General features: G+C 34.5%; 1 protein-coding gene and 1 non-coding gene across 4 annotated transcripts; both read left to right on the forward strand.

Annotated features, from left to right (window-relative positions):
* Positions 1-4,375: 4,375 nt before the first annotated feature.
* On the forward strand, positions 4,376-4,470 carry TRNAY-GUA (transfer RNA tyrosine (anticodon GUA)). The gene is made up of 2 exons: positions 4,376-4,412; positions 4,435-4,470. It is a non-coding gene; the product is annotated as a tRNA-Tyr (tRNA).
* Positions 4,471-5,614: 1,144 nt separating this feature from the next.
* LOC132604613 (vacuolar protein sorting-associated protein 24 homolog 1-like) lies at positions 5,615-11,542 on the forward strand. Of its 3 annotated transcripts, XM_060318209.1 has the most exons (6): positions 5,620-6,011; positions 6,157-6,233; positions 7,528-7,630; positions 9,895-10,016; positions 10,842-11,033; positions 11,115-11,542. In XM_060318209.1, the coding sequence occupies exons 1-6, from the start codon at positions 5,900-5,902 to the stop codon at positions 11,175-11,177; spliced, it is 669 nt and encodes a 222-aa protein (XP_060174192.1). In that variant the 5' UTR covers positions 5,620-5,899; the 3' UTR covers positions 11,178-11,542. The 3 variants fall into 3 exon arrangements, with proteins under 3 accessions (XP_060174183.1, XP_060174192.1, XP_060174197.1); XM_060318200.1 differs by lacking the exon at positions 11,115-11,542 and having other exon boundaries at positions 5,615-6,011; positions 10,842-11,099; XM_060318214.1 differs by lacking the exons at positions 5,620-6,011; positions 11,115-11,542 and having other exon boundaries at positions 6,164-6,233; positions 7,510-7,630; positions 10,842-11,099.
* Positions 11,543-15,358: the final 3,816 nt, after the last annotated feature.

A 15,358-nucleotide genomic window follows, 5' to 3' on the forward strand; every position in this document is an offset into this window, starting at 1 on the left:
TGGAGACAAGATGAAGTGGCGAGGACAGCGGCGTGGGTGGTGTCAGAGGTATAGTGGGAGTGGCGTCAGACGCGTGGTGTAGTGGAGTGATGGGTGTGGAGGTGTGAAGGTGACGATGGGGAGGTGGAGATGTGAAGGTGACGATGGGGAGGTGGGGATGTGAAGGTGACGATGGGGAGGTGGGGAGGCGGAAGAGAGAGTGAGAGAGAGGAAGAGAGAGACGGCGGAGGGGCAAAAAATATGATAAGGAAACCCTAAAGGGTTTCCCTTATCCTGAACGAAAATAGGCTGGACCCGGTCCATAAATGGACCGGGTCAATTTTTTAGACCGGGTATTAAAAGAATAGCTAATGAATTAAACATGGACTGATCTAAAAATTGAGATAAAAGATATAGGCTAGTCCAAAAGATATTAGGAGTTACTAGGACTTTAATTTGGGGTCCGGTAAGTCAAAATACGGACCGAGTGCAAAAAATAGTTTGATTTTTAAATTTGAATAAAAGACCCATTTTAATTAATGATATACCGAGGGTGACAAAATATTACTTAATACCAAAAATGTGTGATTATTATACTCGGGTAATAAGATCATATGGTGTTATAATAGCCGTGTAATAATACATATTATTTTTCTTTGAAAATCCGCACTAAATAAATACTATTATTTAATTATGCAAAGATAAATGCGTAAGCTGGTAAAATGCCGAAATGATAAGAATTGTGAATTATAATAATATTAATAAATAATAATAACAATAATAATAATAATAATTATTATTATTATAATAGAAAAATAAAGTGTCGGTATTGATAAGAGGCTAATAATTATAGTAAACATAATATATGTATTTTATTTTTCAAAAATATTAGAAGCGCGAAATAGGTATTTCGGAGGAGAGGCGGGACAAAATTGGGTGTCAACAGTGGTGAGGGGTAGTGGATAGTGTGAGGTGGTGGTTGTGGGATATGGGTGGAGGTGGGTAGTAGGGTGGGGATGGGGTGGGGTAAGTGGTAGTGTAGGGGTGGGGTGGATGGTGAAAGGTGGGGTATAATGGGGAAATGAAATACGTAACCACGGAAAAATTACCAAATTCGTGGTTATAAAAATTGGGACTTTTTATGGTTATATAACCATGGGATGAACTACGGATTTACAACAACATACCACATAATTTTAAGAATAATGAAAATAAACATGATTTCATATAAAATCATACATTAATGAACCATGGGAAATCACCATCCAAACAGAGGGTAAGGATTTAGACAATTGGGTTAAAATTGGGAATAGCTACAGTGATGTTCGTTGGATGGGTGGCGAGGTAAGAGAAAACAGAGGCGATGCTGAAGAAGAGCAAAGGGGCGGCGGAGGTGGGGGAAGTGACGGAGGAAGTGGAATCGGAGAGGAGAGAGGTGGAAGATAGATTTTTTTTGTTTTTGTAATTTTTTTAAAGCTAAAGTCCACGTGTCTCCGTTTAATTTGTTATTCTTGTGTGTGAATTACATGCACCATTTGTGTCTTGTTGCATATTTATTTTGTATCCAAGTGGCGCGGTAAAAGTGATGATGGAAGTCTTAGTTGAAGGGTCTAAATGAATTTTACGAACAAGTTTGAGAGTCCGTCAATGACTTAAGCCATATATTTACCAACCATGGTTACCAACCATTTATATCAAATATATAAATCGGTAGTATATTTATAACAAATTTACTTTTATCAATCATTTACCAACTCTCCATACCATGTGCCAGGGTTATATTAAAGAGTAGTTACAGTACAATTCATGTCCAATTTTCCTTTGTTATTGAACCCAAGTTTTTGATGTTGTATTTTTAGTAAGGCTATCTAATAGCGTATTAATTTTGTTATGAACTATGATTTGTTCATTTGGTAAGATTGTATAAGAATTGAAATTTTTTTTGATAGTTCTCACAACTTGTAGGGTTTTTATGTATATGAAAAGAAATACAACTAAAGAGACCCAAATTGCACGTCCAAATAAAACTTCACCTTCAAATCGTCATGATTTCAAATTACTGATTTCATAGCATGATTTCAAACCATGTCCAAACAACTCCTTACTTTCCTTTTTGGTTTGTCCCAAAAAGAATGTCTCTTTCTATATTTAGTAAGTTGACAATTCAAACATCTTACCAGATAAATTTATAATATAACTACAAGATTCAAAGGACATTTTAGTACAGTATATACATCTTTAATTTAGGATCACAAAATTTTAAAGTATTTTTTTTTAAATTCCGTGCCTAATCAAACTGAGACACTACTTAAATTGGGACAGATGAAGTATCCATTAAGAGCGGACTGAAACTGTGTATTATTTAGTATGTTAATTTGATACTCCCTTCGTCCCATTTTACTTGACCACTTTACTAAAAATATATGTCCCAAATTACTTGTTAATTTACAAAACTAAGATAAAATTAATTAAATCTTTCCTATCTCACCCTTAGTATTAAATGTTCTTGAAAATAGTCAATATTGATTAGAATGTATTTATTGGAAAGAGATACGGATAAGGTGGTAAAATATATCTTTTATTTATGATTTCTTAAGGGACATGCAAAAGCAAAAGTGATCAAGTAATATGAGACGGAGGGAGCACTCAGTGTATGTTAATTTGATACTCAGTGTTAAAAGAAAGCTATGAACGAGGAGCTTAAGGTGTTGGAGATCGATAATATTGCTTCATTGATTCATTGCCGATATAAAATCAAATACAATGCTGATGAAATATTGAAATGTGGAAAAGATGTAAAGCTAGACTTGTTGGGAATAATCCTAATTGAAGGGATTAATTAGTGTGAACCTTCTTTAGAGTTGATTGCTCAGATGTTGACTCAAAAAGTCACTTTCTTCATTAAGGATCTGTTTGGAAAGTCACCTGTTAATTGGAATTGGTGTAATCATCAGGGTGGTAATTACATAGCCTAGTAATTACAATGTATTGTAATTATAACGATACAGCCATCCTACCTTGGTAGGAGTAAGGTCTGCGTACATTATACCCTTCCCAGACCCCAAGATGTGGGATTTCACTGGGCTGTTGTTGTTGTTGTTGTAATTATAACGATCTATTTGTTTGTCATCACGTAGTTACAGTGTAATTACAAGTGTATTGTTTGGTTGTACAAGTGTAATTACACAGTTAGTTTAATTTAAAAATATAATTTAATTATCAAAAATGAAAAAATAATATTTGAAAATATGTGCCTTTATAAATGATATTAAAATTGTAATATTGTAAAAAATGATTGATATATATTTTTTAAATTGGTAATTTTTTAATTTAATTAATTATAAAAATTAAAAGCATTTTTTTTTTTTGTGAGAACGTCGTGGATTGGATGTTGGACAAAAAAATTAATATTAATAAACATAATGCCATAAGATTATTCAAATGTTTGACAAACAAAATCTATCAACTGTAAGTGAAAAATAAATAGCATGCAATGTGAAATAACAAGTCAATAGTACTAAAGCAAATAAATTAAATAAAAATATAACCTAAATTCAAAATTAAAAAAAAGAGTTTAACATGATACTTCTATGTCAAATTCCAATATTACATAAGTAAGTTGCAACGTAACTTAGGTAAATGCAATTTAAAAGAAAGGGAAAATATAAGTCTATAACCTCATTCACAACGAAATTCTATTTTAATAATATCATTCATCATATGCCAAGACTGTTAATGACTCATTATTTCTATTACTAAGAGGTGTAGTTTCAAAAATTAGAATAATAACACAGTTATGCCTAATTTGCCAAGTATCCAAAACCTGCTTATCTTGACTAATGTCTTTGTCAGAATTGTTCTCCAAAAAGTATTTTGGAGAGTAGGAGTTTATATTTGACTACTCAATTTAAAAAGTACTTTTGACAATATTAGAGTAGTCATTTGAGCTTGATTAGGGTTTCAAAGGTGCCTATGAAAAAAAGAGCAATTTTTTTCTGTTTTTGGAAACCACTTCTGCTACTATATTCAAAAGCTCCATATTTTTTTCCTAAAAGCTTGACCAAAACTTCAACTTTCTAAAATAAACACTTAAAAAGGAAAAAATATTTTTGACTTTCCAAAATTTTAGCCAAACAGGCTATAGATCATATTACATGAATATATATTTGGAGAATTTACTGTAGAATTTTGAAGGCCCAAAATAAACACAATAGTAGGTGTTTCATATGAACAGGTTTTTTGAATGAGAACAAAAAGGAAATGATAATTTTTATTTAGCTGTGCTTCTACTATGTAGAATATTAGAATTTAATAGTTAACGCTATTTGCCGATTCATATATAGACAAACAATAATTTAGCATATAAATATTATTTGTCTGACTTCCGAAACAACAACCGACCTTAGCTCAGTTGGTAGAGCGGAAGACTGTAGTTGGTGAAAAGCCTGACAGATGATCTTTAGGTCGCTGGTTCGAATCCGGCAGGTCGGAAAATTTTCTTTTGCTTCACCAATTTTTTGTTTTCCCAAAAGCATCATGGTTTTTTCAACTTAAAAAAAAAAAAACAGTTTTCTTAAAAGCTATCTTTATATTTGTCTACATGTAATCTCTGTGGAGAAATTTTTCCATCCCTTGCATTGGTCGCTTAAAAAGAAACAACTTGGTCCTTGCTTCTGACCTTGGAATGTAGTAAGATAGTACAGTAATTGCATAGTGATTTACAGCAAAAATATAGGCAAGTAGTTTTGCCAAACTTAGGCTCAAACATTATATCTACCAAAGCCCAAATTCATTGATTTTCATCTCGACTATTAGGTGGAAGAATAGGCCCAAAAATACAGAGGAATTGGAAGTAGAAAATATAAGAAAATTTGGTGATAATGAAATCTTGCAACCTAAGTAACATAATGTGAGATTTGCAAGGCTATCCAATCTCCCCATCTCAATTTCTGTGTGTATTGTTTTCATTGGTCTAAGCTCTAACTTCTAACCAAGAATAGTCGCAAATACGTAATTTAAATTTAAGGTATTCAACCTTTAGATTCTTTCAATTTCATTTATTACGTTTTTAAAATTATGCGTTCAAAATTTATAATTTGTTGAAGTTGTTATAACTTTTTACATATAAATTTATATTTATTGCCGAAAATACTAAATTCAATTCAATTAATTAAGGCCTTAATTAATTTTGAAATATGGAGTACATAGCAACTCTCCTCGTATCGAGATCATTCTCACCGCTTTCAAGTTGCATTCCAATACATATCAAGGTGATGGCAGAAACATAACATTGCTTAAAAAATATTTTCCTATATTTAGTTAGAGAACGGAAACAACAGTTATTAAATATTGATTCTAATATTAACAAATTAAATACTACTATTTTGATGAAATTTTTGAGTAATGCAAATTGATAACAGTACTTCTAGGTAAAAATGTTTTTTCTTGAAAAGTATCTTATGATCGTCGAACTAAAAGTTAACTTATTCAACAAACATATTTTTAAAAAAAATATATTTCCTGTCATACCAAACGCTTTTAATGGAGTGGTTCAAATGAATCTGGAATAATAATAGAGGATAAATGAATTAGCTAAGAAAATATTTCTTTTTGTAGTTATTAAAAACCATAAAAGAGACATAGACCAAACAACAAATGGAAACTTGGTAAACCGCCATGTCAGACTTCAACTAGTATAACGAACGGAAACTTCATATCTAAGTGCTGTTGCTTGTCTCTTACGCGCCTTGCTCATTCTTTTTTTCTTTTCCACTCCTTATCCAAGTCAATTTAGTGAAAAATCTTCTGCAAATTTAGCGTGTACAATAAGTTAAATCATCAGAATCACGCGATCCGATTTATTGGTCTTCGATCTTCTATTGAATACTTTGATTTTGAAGAGTTTTGAGAAAAGGAAAATATGGAGAAAGTGAAGAATATATTGAAACCCAAACCGAATCCTCAACAACTTTTGAGAGATTGGCAACGTCGTCTCCGACAAGAGTGTCGAAATATCGAACGCCAAATTCGAGGTAAAAGCAAATTCTGTCCTAATTTTCAAGATAAGGAAGAAAAGGGTTTCCTTGTTATCTGTTTTTTTTTTTGGTGATTGGAATGTTTGATGATTATTATTGGTGGGTCTTGATTTGTTTTGTTTGGTTTAATGGGTTTGATCAGATATACAGAGAGAGGAGAAGATTGTACAGAAATCAATTAAAGAAGCTGCTAAGAGAAATGACATGGGTTCTGCTAAGGTAATTTAGAACTGCTGTAATTTAACTTTTCAGGTTGAATTACTTTTTGCTTATTTGGCGTAGTAGTAGTTTTTTTTTTGGTTGTTGTTGTAATGTTTGCCACTGCTTCAATGTGATGTATATAATGTTCATCTTGAACTAACGCTGGACAAACAAAATCATTATAGCTAGTTAAACCTTTATTTTTTTGGACCTGGGAATAGAGTTGGTAAAATGAGAAAGAGAAGGATGGGCCAAATTCCCCGTCCTCCATGGTCCATCCTACGTTATGCAATATAGTTTGATTGACACAAAACTTAAGATGTTACTTGAATTGCATACTTAGTTAGTGACAACTGAAGAAAGTATTAAAATAGTAGCTGAAATTTTGATTTGGCGAAGTTAGAAAATTTCAAATTAATGGTTAAATGACTTTGCAATCTTAAAATCTGTATACGTTAATATTGTATAGAATTACAGTATAAGTAGAGCATTTTGGAACATTGCTAAAACAGAAAGTATTTCACATGGATTTTGATGAGCATGAGTTCTGAGTTCTAGTCTTGATATGTGATTGACCTTTGACCCTATGTGATGCATTTCTAAAGTTCCTTTCTATTTGGGTCTTTTCAAAGAGTTCCAGGTGTTCGAAACATGCTCCATCTTTATTTATTGATGTTTGGTTTTCTCTCCAAGATCCACACACATTATCTGGGGCTTTATTTGGTAGTTTATGTCATAGAGAAAACTCTAACAACAACAACAACATACCCAGTGTAATCCACAAAGTGGGGTCTTGGGAGGGTAGAGTGTATGCAGACCTTACTTCTACCTTGAGAAGGCAGAGAGACTGTTTCCGAGAGACCCTCAATTCAATGAAAGAAGAAAAAGAGGCAGTAGCAACAAGTAAACACAATAGCAAGATAATAAGGTAACTGAGGCTAAGGAAACAACATAAAATAATAGCAAGATAATTAGGTAACCGAGGCTAAAGAAACAACATATAATAATAGAAATATAAGAATAAGAGAATACAAGAATAATGCTAAAACTCAGGGAATGGAAAAGAAATGCGCCCACTACCCTTATTCCCTAATTCTCGAACTCCACACCCTCCTATCATAGAGAAAACTCTATTTTCTGATTTCTGGGATTAAAGAGTTGTTTTGTCCATGTTTAATATATTAGGACATTCTGTCATCAAAAAAATATATTAGGACATTCCAGCATTATCATCATCAGTTATTCTGCCTTCTGATTTCATGATTTTATGTTCTATTGCTTATTCACATTTCAGTGTTATGTTTTGTCATAGTCTCTAGCCCAAGAGCTTGTGAGATCTAAAAGAACTGTGAACCGATTGTATGAGAACAAGGCGCAGTTGAATTCAATATCCATGCACCTTGGAGAAAGTGTCGGTATGATCATATTCTTACCCCATCTTGTATTTTTTCGTTATTTATTGACAAGTATTCAATCGCTCCTCTAAAGATCTTTGATGAGAAAATTATTGGAAGCATTGTATGTATCTTCTGAAAATGAAGTAATAATAATTCTTGATGCGGAAAGAGTAATGTGATCTCCCTTATCTGACTCTTTAACATTTTAGGATGTAGTTAAATTCACTCCTTAAGGGCTTCTCAGTTTCCTAGGTGCAAGTATTCTTGTTTCAGGAAATTTTCTATTGTGTCACATATATACACCCTGAATTCAAACTAAATGTCCTGATGTACTTTTGCACCCTCCTAAGGAAAATATACCTCGTATAATTCATTGAGTTGGGGTTTCAAGATGCATAGCCTATTGACTTGAAGGTTAATTGTGAGGTAATAGATTACTTTTTATTTTGCAGATCTCGGGAAGTTAGGAATTAGGACTCCCACAATTTCTTATACTTCTGGTGTTATATGATACGATGTGAATATTCTTTTCGGGGGACAGACGATTGGAAAAATTTTGGCAAACAAAACTAGAACTTTGACATTTGAGTTGATATAAAGGGAGTAACTTTTTTGTTTGACTGCATTGCTCTCTTCCCTCCTATCGCCGTTATCTTTTAAACCTTGCCTCGTGCTCGTCACCGCTGAAAGAAGAAACTGGACACCTTTCACCGTGATATCATCTCAAGTTTCCAATAGAAGGAGTGGCCATCAATGGTGGTGAACACAGTAATGATTACTCAATGACCCATCTTCGAGTTGCTAGTTCTTGCTCCTTCTTTAGTGTTCGGTCGCCCTCCATGTTTTATCTGAACTTTTCAAAAATATTCAAAAGGAAGCTTCTAACTAATCTCTCTATCTAATCATATCTGTCTATTCAATCAGAGTAAGTCCGCTTTTTTTCCTCTTTGGTCCTCAGCTACCCTTTGGCTGCCATGATAGTTGGTTGTGGCAATGATGACAGAGCTTGATGTAAGTAAAACGGGAGGAAATACTCCCATGTGTCCCTGTGTCACAACCACCCTTTCCTACCCATCCTGTGTTTAGTCCTAGTTGTTGATCGCTTAAAAAAGGGTCAGGAAGTCTTAATGGTCCAGAAAATGTCAGCAAAACATGAAATCATACTTTACTTTCTTCCCATATGGTGGAGGAGATTGGATAGAGTTACAGCATTAGTATAATCTAGCTGCATCACTAATATGTATTCCCTTATGCATACCCCACTTGATCAGTAAATGCAGTCAGCAACTCTGGAACATCTAACAGGAGACAGAAGTAATTATCCGATCTATATCCCCAGAAAATATACCTTTTAACTTTCAAACCACTAGTATTTGATCAGTTCTTAACCTAATAATTAATAAAGTTCTTAGCAACCAACTTCATACTTTTCTCTGAAATTTCTTGTAAGAACTAGCTTAATTCATTTTTGTTTGTTCTGAAGGAAAAAAAAAAGTTCTTTCCCGGTTCCTAGTTATGAACTTTTCTTTTGCCTGATAATTACTAGAATTAACTTTTGGTAATTTGTTATAATTATTGGGAGCATGTCACGTGCTTTATATATAAAGATATTTTTTTATTGAGATTTTTGTGTAGTTTAAGATAATAAGTTAAGCCTTATGTTTATGATTACCAAGAAACTTTTCTACGAAGGTTGGTTTCTGGTAGTTTTATTAGTGTCGGTAGGACATTTGGCAAGTAAAGGTTCATAGCGGTGCATTTGTTATTCTGATACAAATTGGAATTTGTAATGCTAGAAGGTCATGATGAAAATACAGTTGACTTTTTTTTCTTTCATCAAAAAAAGTAAACTGTATTTTCATCATGACCTTATATCCCAGTATGAAAGTAGAAATCTGTCATATCTTACTCCTAGCTTTGGCTAACACTTTTCGAGATTGTTTCCTCTTTGCTTATAAGTTTTGATTTGGGATGCTCATATTTTGCTAATATATCTTGCAAAACTGAGTGAACCATGGAGTTTGTACGTGCACATTTTAAAGGTTGGATCTTGTCTTTAAGACACTTCTGATTGAAATCCATCTGCTCGATTACATGTTTCCATGATACTTTCGTCGAGATAACTAGTAGCACCGTAAATTTGTCTTAAGCTGCTGCTAGAAACCTTATTTTGGTTGCTTAAACTGGATAAACGGTTAAAGAAGACCTGATAACTTATAAGCCGTGCATTTGTATGTGGAATTCCTTCAAGTATCTCATAATCTTCTAATTCATTTTTGCAGCTATCGCTCGCACTGTGGGGCATTTGTCCAAGAGTGCTGAAGTCATGAAGCTTGTTAATAATCTTATGAAGGCTCCAGAAGTGGCTATTACTATGCAGGAATTCAATAAAGAGATGACCAAGGTATCTATTTGGCTTTAGCTTTTGAACTCTGAAGAGATTTCTGAGTTCTCTCTTGGTTGGTGAATCACCTTTGCATCTGTATGAGTCTGAGTTTTAATTGTTAAGCTCTATGACACGGCATGATCATAGTTTGTTCTTTCTATAATCTTGCTTCTTCTGCCCTTTTACTTTCCTTGCGAATCGATTAGCCTGCCTCCCTATGAGAAAATATGGGCAACTTCTGCACTTTGACTTAACTTTTGAATCAACTAGCCAGTCTCTACCACAAGGGAAAATGAGGAGGAAAGAAACAGGAATATCTATTCCACTCTTTCTTTTAGGGTGTGTTCGGTATGGAGGAAAACATTTTCTGAAAATGTATTTCAATTTCCCATGTTCGGTTGGTCAAAATTTTTGAAAAACATTTTCTCTAAGTAAGCAAGTTCCTTAACAATGGGGAAAATGACTTCCCTAGTGGAAGTAGGGAGAAAACAAGTTCCACAAGTGGCATTCCCTAGTGATTGTGTCATCTTCACCCCAACCTCCTGCCCACCACCCACACGCACACCCCGCCTCAGCTCCCGTAGTATTTGTCTAGATTATATACAAATGCCTTTAGGATAATATTTTTGCTTATGCACTGAACACAAGAAAGTAAGTAAGAAACCCACTTATTTTCCTGGAAAACATTTTCTTTCATACCGAACACACCCTGAAATTGGCTCGGCCAAACCGCCTACAACAGTGTGTCCATATAACCATTTAGGATGATCTCAATTTTAGTATTTGAGACTTTAGTGCGTGTCTTTCGACTTGAAATGTAAATCACTTTCTACTTTGCTGCAGGCTGGTGTCATTGAAGAAATTGTGAATGATGCAGTGGACAGTGCATTGGATTCAGAAGACATAGAAGATGAGATTGAAGACGAAGTTGACAAGGTCTTAACGGAACTTGCTGGTGAGACTACTGCTCAACTTCCTGAAGCAGTCCGAAAGGAGAAGTTAAAGCAACCTGCTCAGGCAGTTGGAGATGAAGAGGTATGTCACATCTATAATCCATTGCATAGAAGTCTAATTGATCTTTTCAATGATGAAATATGGTGATATGTAATTCTTCAGGATGCTGATGACGAGGAAGAGTTAGAAGAACTAAGGGCTCGTCTTGCTAAAGTAAGATCGTAACTGATATGTTCCTGAGGGTTCAATTATAAAAGGGCAGTATGTGAAGTGGCAGACTCCTTGTATGGACTGCTGTGGCTGCATCTTCTTTCTGGTTGAGGAAATAGTTGAGTACTTTCTGTATCTAAGAATCAACTGTCTTGTGAAGTCATATCAAGCTTTTGATACCATGTAGTCATTGTCCAAATCCGAGATATTATTCTCTCACGCTATGTGTTATCGGAAATGTAGTGCTTTAATCCGAGTTATTATTCTCTCACGCTATGTGTTAACGGAAATGTAGTGCTTTTCAATGTATGGAGATGAAACACTATGTTAATGACTTTTTGCTTTTCAATTTATGGAGATGAAACACTATGTTAATGACTTTTCTTGCTGTCTAGTAGAATTGGCACCTCCCCCCACCCCCACTTACATGCTTCCCATACTTTCTGTGTTGGTTGGCCATCTTAAAGATCTTGAAATGTTCAATTTCCTTCTTCACCATCACCTTGTACCAGTGTTCAGGAAAGCGGGCGCCTCACCGCTACGCTTCGCTTAAAGCGGTGAAGCGAAGATTTGTCGCTTCAGGTAAGTGGAGCGGAGGCTACCCAATTAAGCGGACGCTTCAGAGACCGAAGCGGTGAAGCGGCTGAAGCGTCCGCTTTATGTTGTGGGCTGTTTTTTGAAAGGTTAACTTTAATAAAATAATAAGTCCAGGTCAAAATTTTAATACAATAATACATCCAGGTCAAAATCGTAATAAAATAAAAAGTCTGGGCCAATTTTAATAAAATAATTAGTCCAGTTAATTGAAATCCTCAGCGCCACTTTGAGACATTTTATTTGCACAATCAACTAGGGTTTTGCAGGAGCTCTTCTTCTCCACTTTCAGGTAATTTCTTTCCTCCTCCTCCTTCTTCTTCTTCTTTCTTCTTCTTCTTCTTCGCTCTGTTTTTTTCTCCACATTTGCTCTGTTTTTTTTTCTCTCGAATTATAGGGTTCTGCTCTGCCTTTCTTCTTTCTTTCTTTCTTCTTCTGTTTCTTCTTCTTCTTTCAAGCTCTTTTTTTTGCTCTGTTTTTTTCTTCACATTCGTTCTGTTTTTTCTTTCTTCTTTTTTGCTGCTGATTTTTTCTGCTCTGGTTTGCTGCTATATATGTTCTGTTTTCAGTTCTGCCTTTTTCTTTCTTTTCCAGTTCTGCTTTTTTCTTTCTTTTCCAGAGTACTTTTTCTGCTTTGTTTGGCTGTGTTCTCTGCTGATTTTGTATCAAAAAAATATTTGCTCCTGATTATTTTTCTTAAATCTTAACAGCAATTAAAAAATGTCCGAAGACCCGGCTTTGGAAGTATGGGAAAAAACTTAGTGAGACCAATCGGACTGCAGTTATGTGTTTGTTTTGTGATAAGATAACTAAAGGAGGAATCTTTCGCCACAAACAACATCTTATTGGTACCTTTAGCGATGTTGCACGCTGTCTAAGATGTCCGGAGAATGTGAGGGAAGAAATAAAAACATATGTCGAAGGAAAAAAGGAACTAAAACGTCAAATGTTACATCAACCAACTGTAACTAATCTTGACGACGACGATGATGAAACAGAAGAAGGTGAAGCTGTTGATTTGTCCGTTCGTTCAAAATCACAAAAACGGACAACTTATAGATGAGCAAGATCAAATAGGGGACCAACTAAGTGCTTATACTATCAAATAGACTAACCCTAAAACGCCTCAATGACCTAGTGTTCATAAAATATAATAGAACATTGAGGCGTCGTTACAATGCTCGCAATGTAATTGATCTAATTGGTTTGGACAATATTGATGATGCCAATGAATGGCTCACCGGGGTTGAGAATGCTGAAGATGAAGCAATTTTTGAGGGAGATTCTGATTTCACTTTCGGTGTTGTTGCCAAGGCAATGGGGGTAGAGGAGAACCAGTATGGTTTAAGGGGGAATACTTCAAGCCAACGTAGGAGGGGAAAAGAAGTAGCTACAAGTCATTCCCTAGTTGATGCTAGTTGATGAAGTTGAAGAAGATGATGAGCAATATGGTGATGATGTGGGAGTACAAGATTTTGACAATCTTGTAGAAGAATAAGAACTAGATGTCGAACTATTAGTAGCTTTGATTTTGTTTGTCCTATGGTCGGGAGGATTTTGTGATATCCACTTTAGTTTTTTATTTGAAATTTTAGTCTATGGATATCTACTTTAGTTTTGGATTTGAACTTTTACTTATATATATATTCTCTATTTATTTTGCTCTTTTTTAAAAAAAAATTGCGCTTCACCTCAATGAAGCGGGACCTTGTCGCTTTTTTCCGCTTCACGCTTTCCTGAACACTGCCTTTACCCTTCTAACTCAGGATTTAGTGGAGTATTTTGTTAATGTTCAGCCTACTTTTAGTGGTCATTGTTTTTCGAGTCCGTGCCAAACCCCATGGTGATGCTTCATTAAAAGAAAAATGTTTTTTCGGTTCATTTGGGCACCTGTGGAGCATGATTTTTTGGCTAATTCATGTACTGTTCCTATCTGCTAGTGTTATAATTTTTACTCTGGCTTGAGATTAGCAAGATAATATTTTGCAGTAGATATGCACCTATAATTTAACTGAATCCGACTAGAATTTCAGACAAGAAGAAATTATAGTTGCATTCTTTCGTTTTTTCACGTGTTATGGATTTTTGTCCTTTCTTGATATGAAATGCGTAGTGGAAAGATATGCGGTTGCTTAATTTCAAGTTTCTTGAATAAGTACTGTAGGTATTATGATGGATAACGTCAGTGTTTCAGCATTCAAAGGATGTTAAAGGAACTCGTCTGTTTCTGGCTTGAAAAGGGTCTTCTTTTGGGAGCCTGTTCTATTTGTTTATATACTGCTCACTGGAAACTTATTGCGAACTGAGAGCTTCAATTAAGGGATTTGATAAACCATTTTAATTCTGGGGAGACTTCTCTCTTCTCAATTTAAGTAAAAAAAGAAAAATTAAAGAATTCTCCTATTTGTTTTGCTCGAATAGATACTGCCTGAATATAATTTCTGCTTCTGTCAAAACCAAATTTTTGGTGCTACAGGGGAATCCTAGTAGCTTAGTTGGTTAGCTACCGGAACGCCATGTTGGTGAGCGTTGGATTCCCCACCTTGTAATCCCCTCCCCATTTCACCGTACCCTACCCCCTATGTAATAAAAAAGAAAAGTTTTTTTCTTTTAATTTTTTTTTTTTTTTTTTGTGTGGTGCTACAAATCTATAAGCAGAATGAGGGTTAGACCACTCATACTTGGAATCATCAATTTCCATTTGTAGCGCTTTTATCTTTTGCACTGGGGTCTAATGGTCAATGCATCGTGAGAAAAATATGGGAGACTAGGGTTTAAATCCCGGCAGAGATAAAAAAGGTTCGGTGATTTCATGTAATTTATCCAAACCTTGGTTAGCAGAGTTTTCCTTTTCCGAAAACTGCACTAATGAGAGTTTAATCCACTGGGTGATGTGTGGGTTAGACGCACATCACATGTTTTAATCTGTCATAGATAAAAATCTGATATTTAAATGAAAAATGGTAGAGAAATAACCATTAGCCTTCGAGTTTCGAATTGTGTGCAATTGGTCCTCAGATTTCTAGGTAATCAAAACACCATAGAATATATGGGATCATTTTTAGGCAAATAATTTGAATTATTTTGTTGATGGATGAGGAAGACTCAAATCCAGGAACTTCGCCTGGTCCGATAACTCATGTAAACGATGATCGTATAAAAGCCTTTGTCGTAGACTGGACATTTTATTTATTTACTTTTTTTAAGAAAAAATTCGGTAAAATTTCTACATTGATCAATGGTATTACAAGGGTATATTTTACAGATGATCACTTAACTATCATTTTTTTTTCCATAAAAGTCACTTACCATCGTTTCTAGTCATTTAACTATCGTTTCTAACACAAAAGTCACGAAACCACTTTACGGTGATAGCTATTTTAAAAAAAAAAAAATTATATCTACTCCCTCTGTCCGATTTTATATGAAGTGTTTGACTGGGCACGAAGTTTAGAAATAAAGGAACTTTTGAAATTTGTAGTCTAAAACAAACCATAGAAATTTACGTGGTTAAAAATTATTTCATTAAGGGTAAAAAAATAATTTTAAAGTTGAATTGTTACAAAATATAGAAAGGTTTCATTTTTATTGGACTAAATAAA

The sequence above is a fragment of the Lycium barbarum genome, chromosome 1 (genome assembly GCF_019175385.1).
Source record: "Lycium barbarum isolate Lr01 chromosome 1, ASM1917538v2, whole genome shotgun sequence".
In the NCBI taxonomy this organism is placed as follows: domain Eukaryota; kingdom Viridiplantae; phylum Streptophyta; class Magnoliopsida; order Solanales; family Solanaceae; genus Lycium; species Lycium barbarum.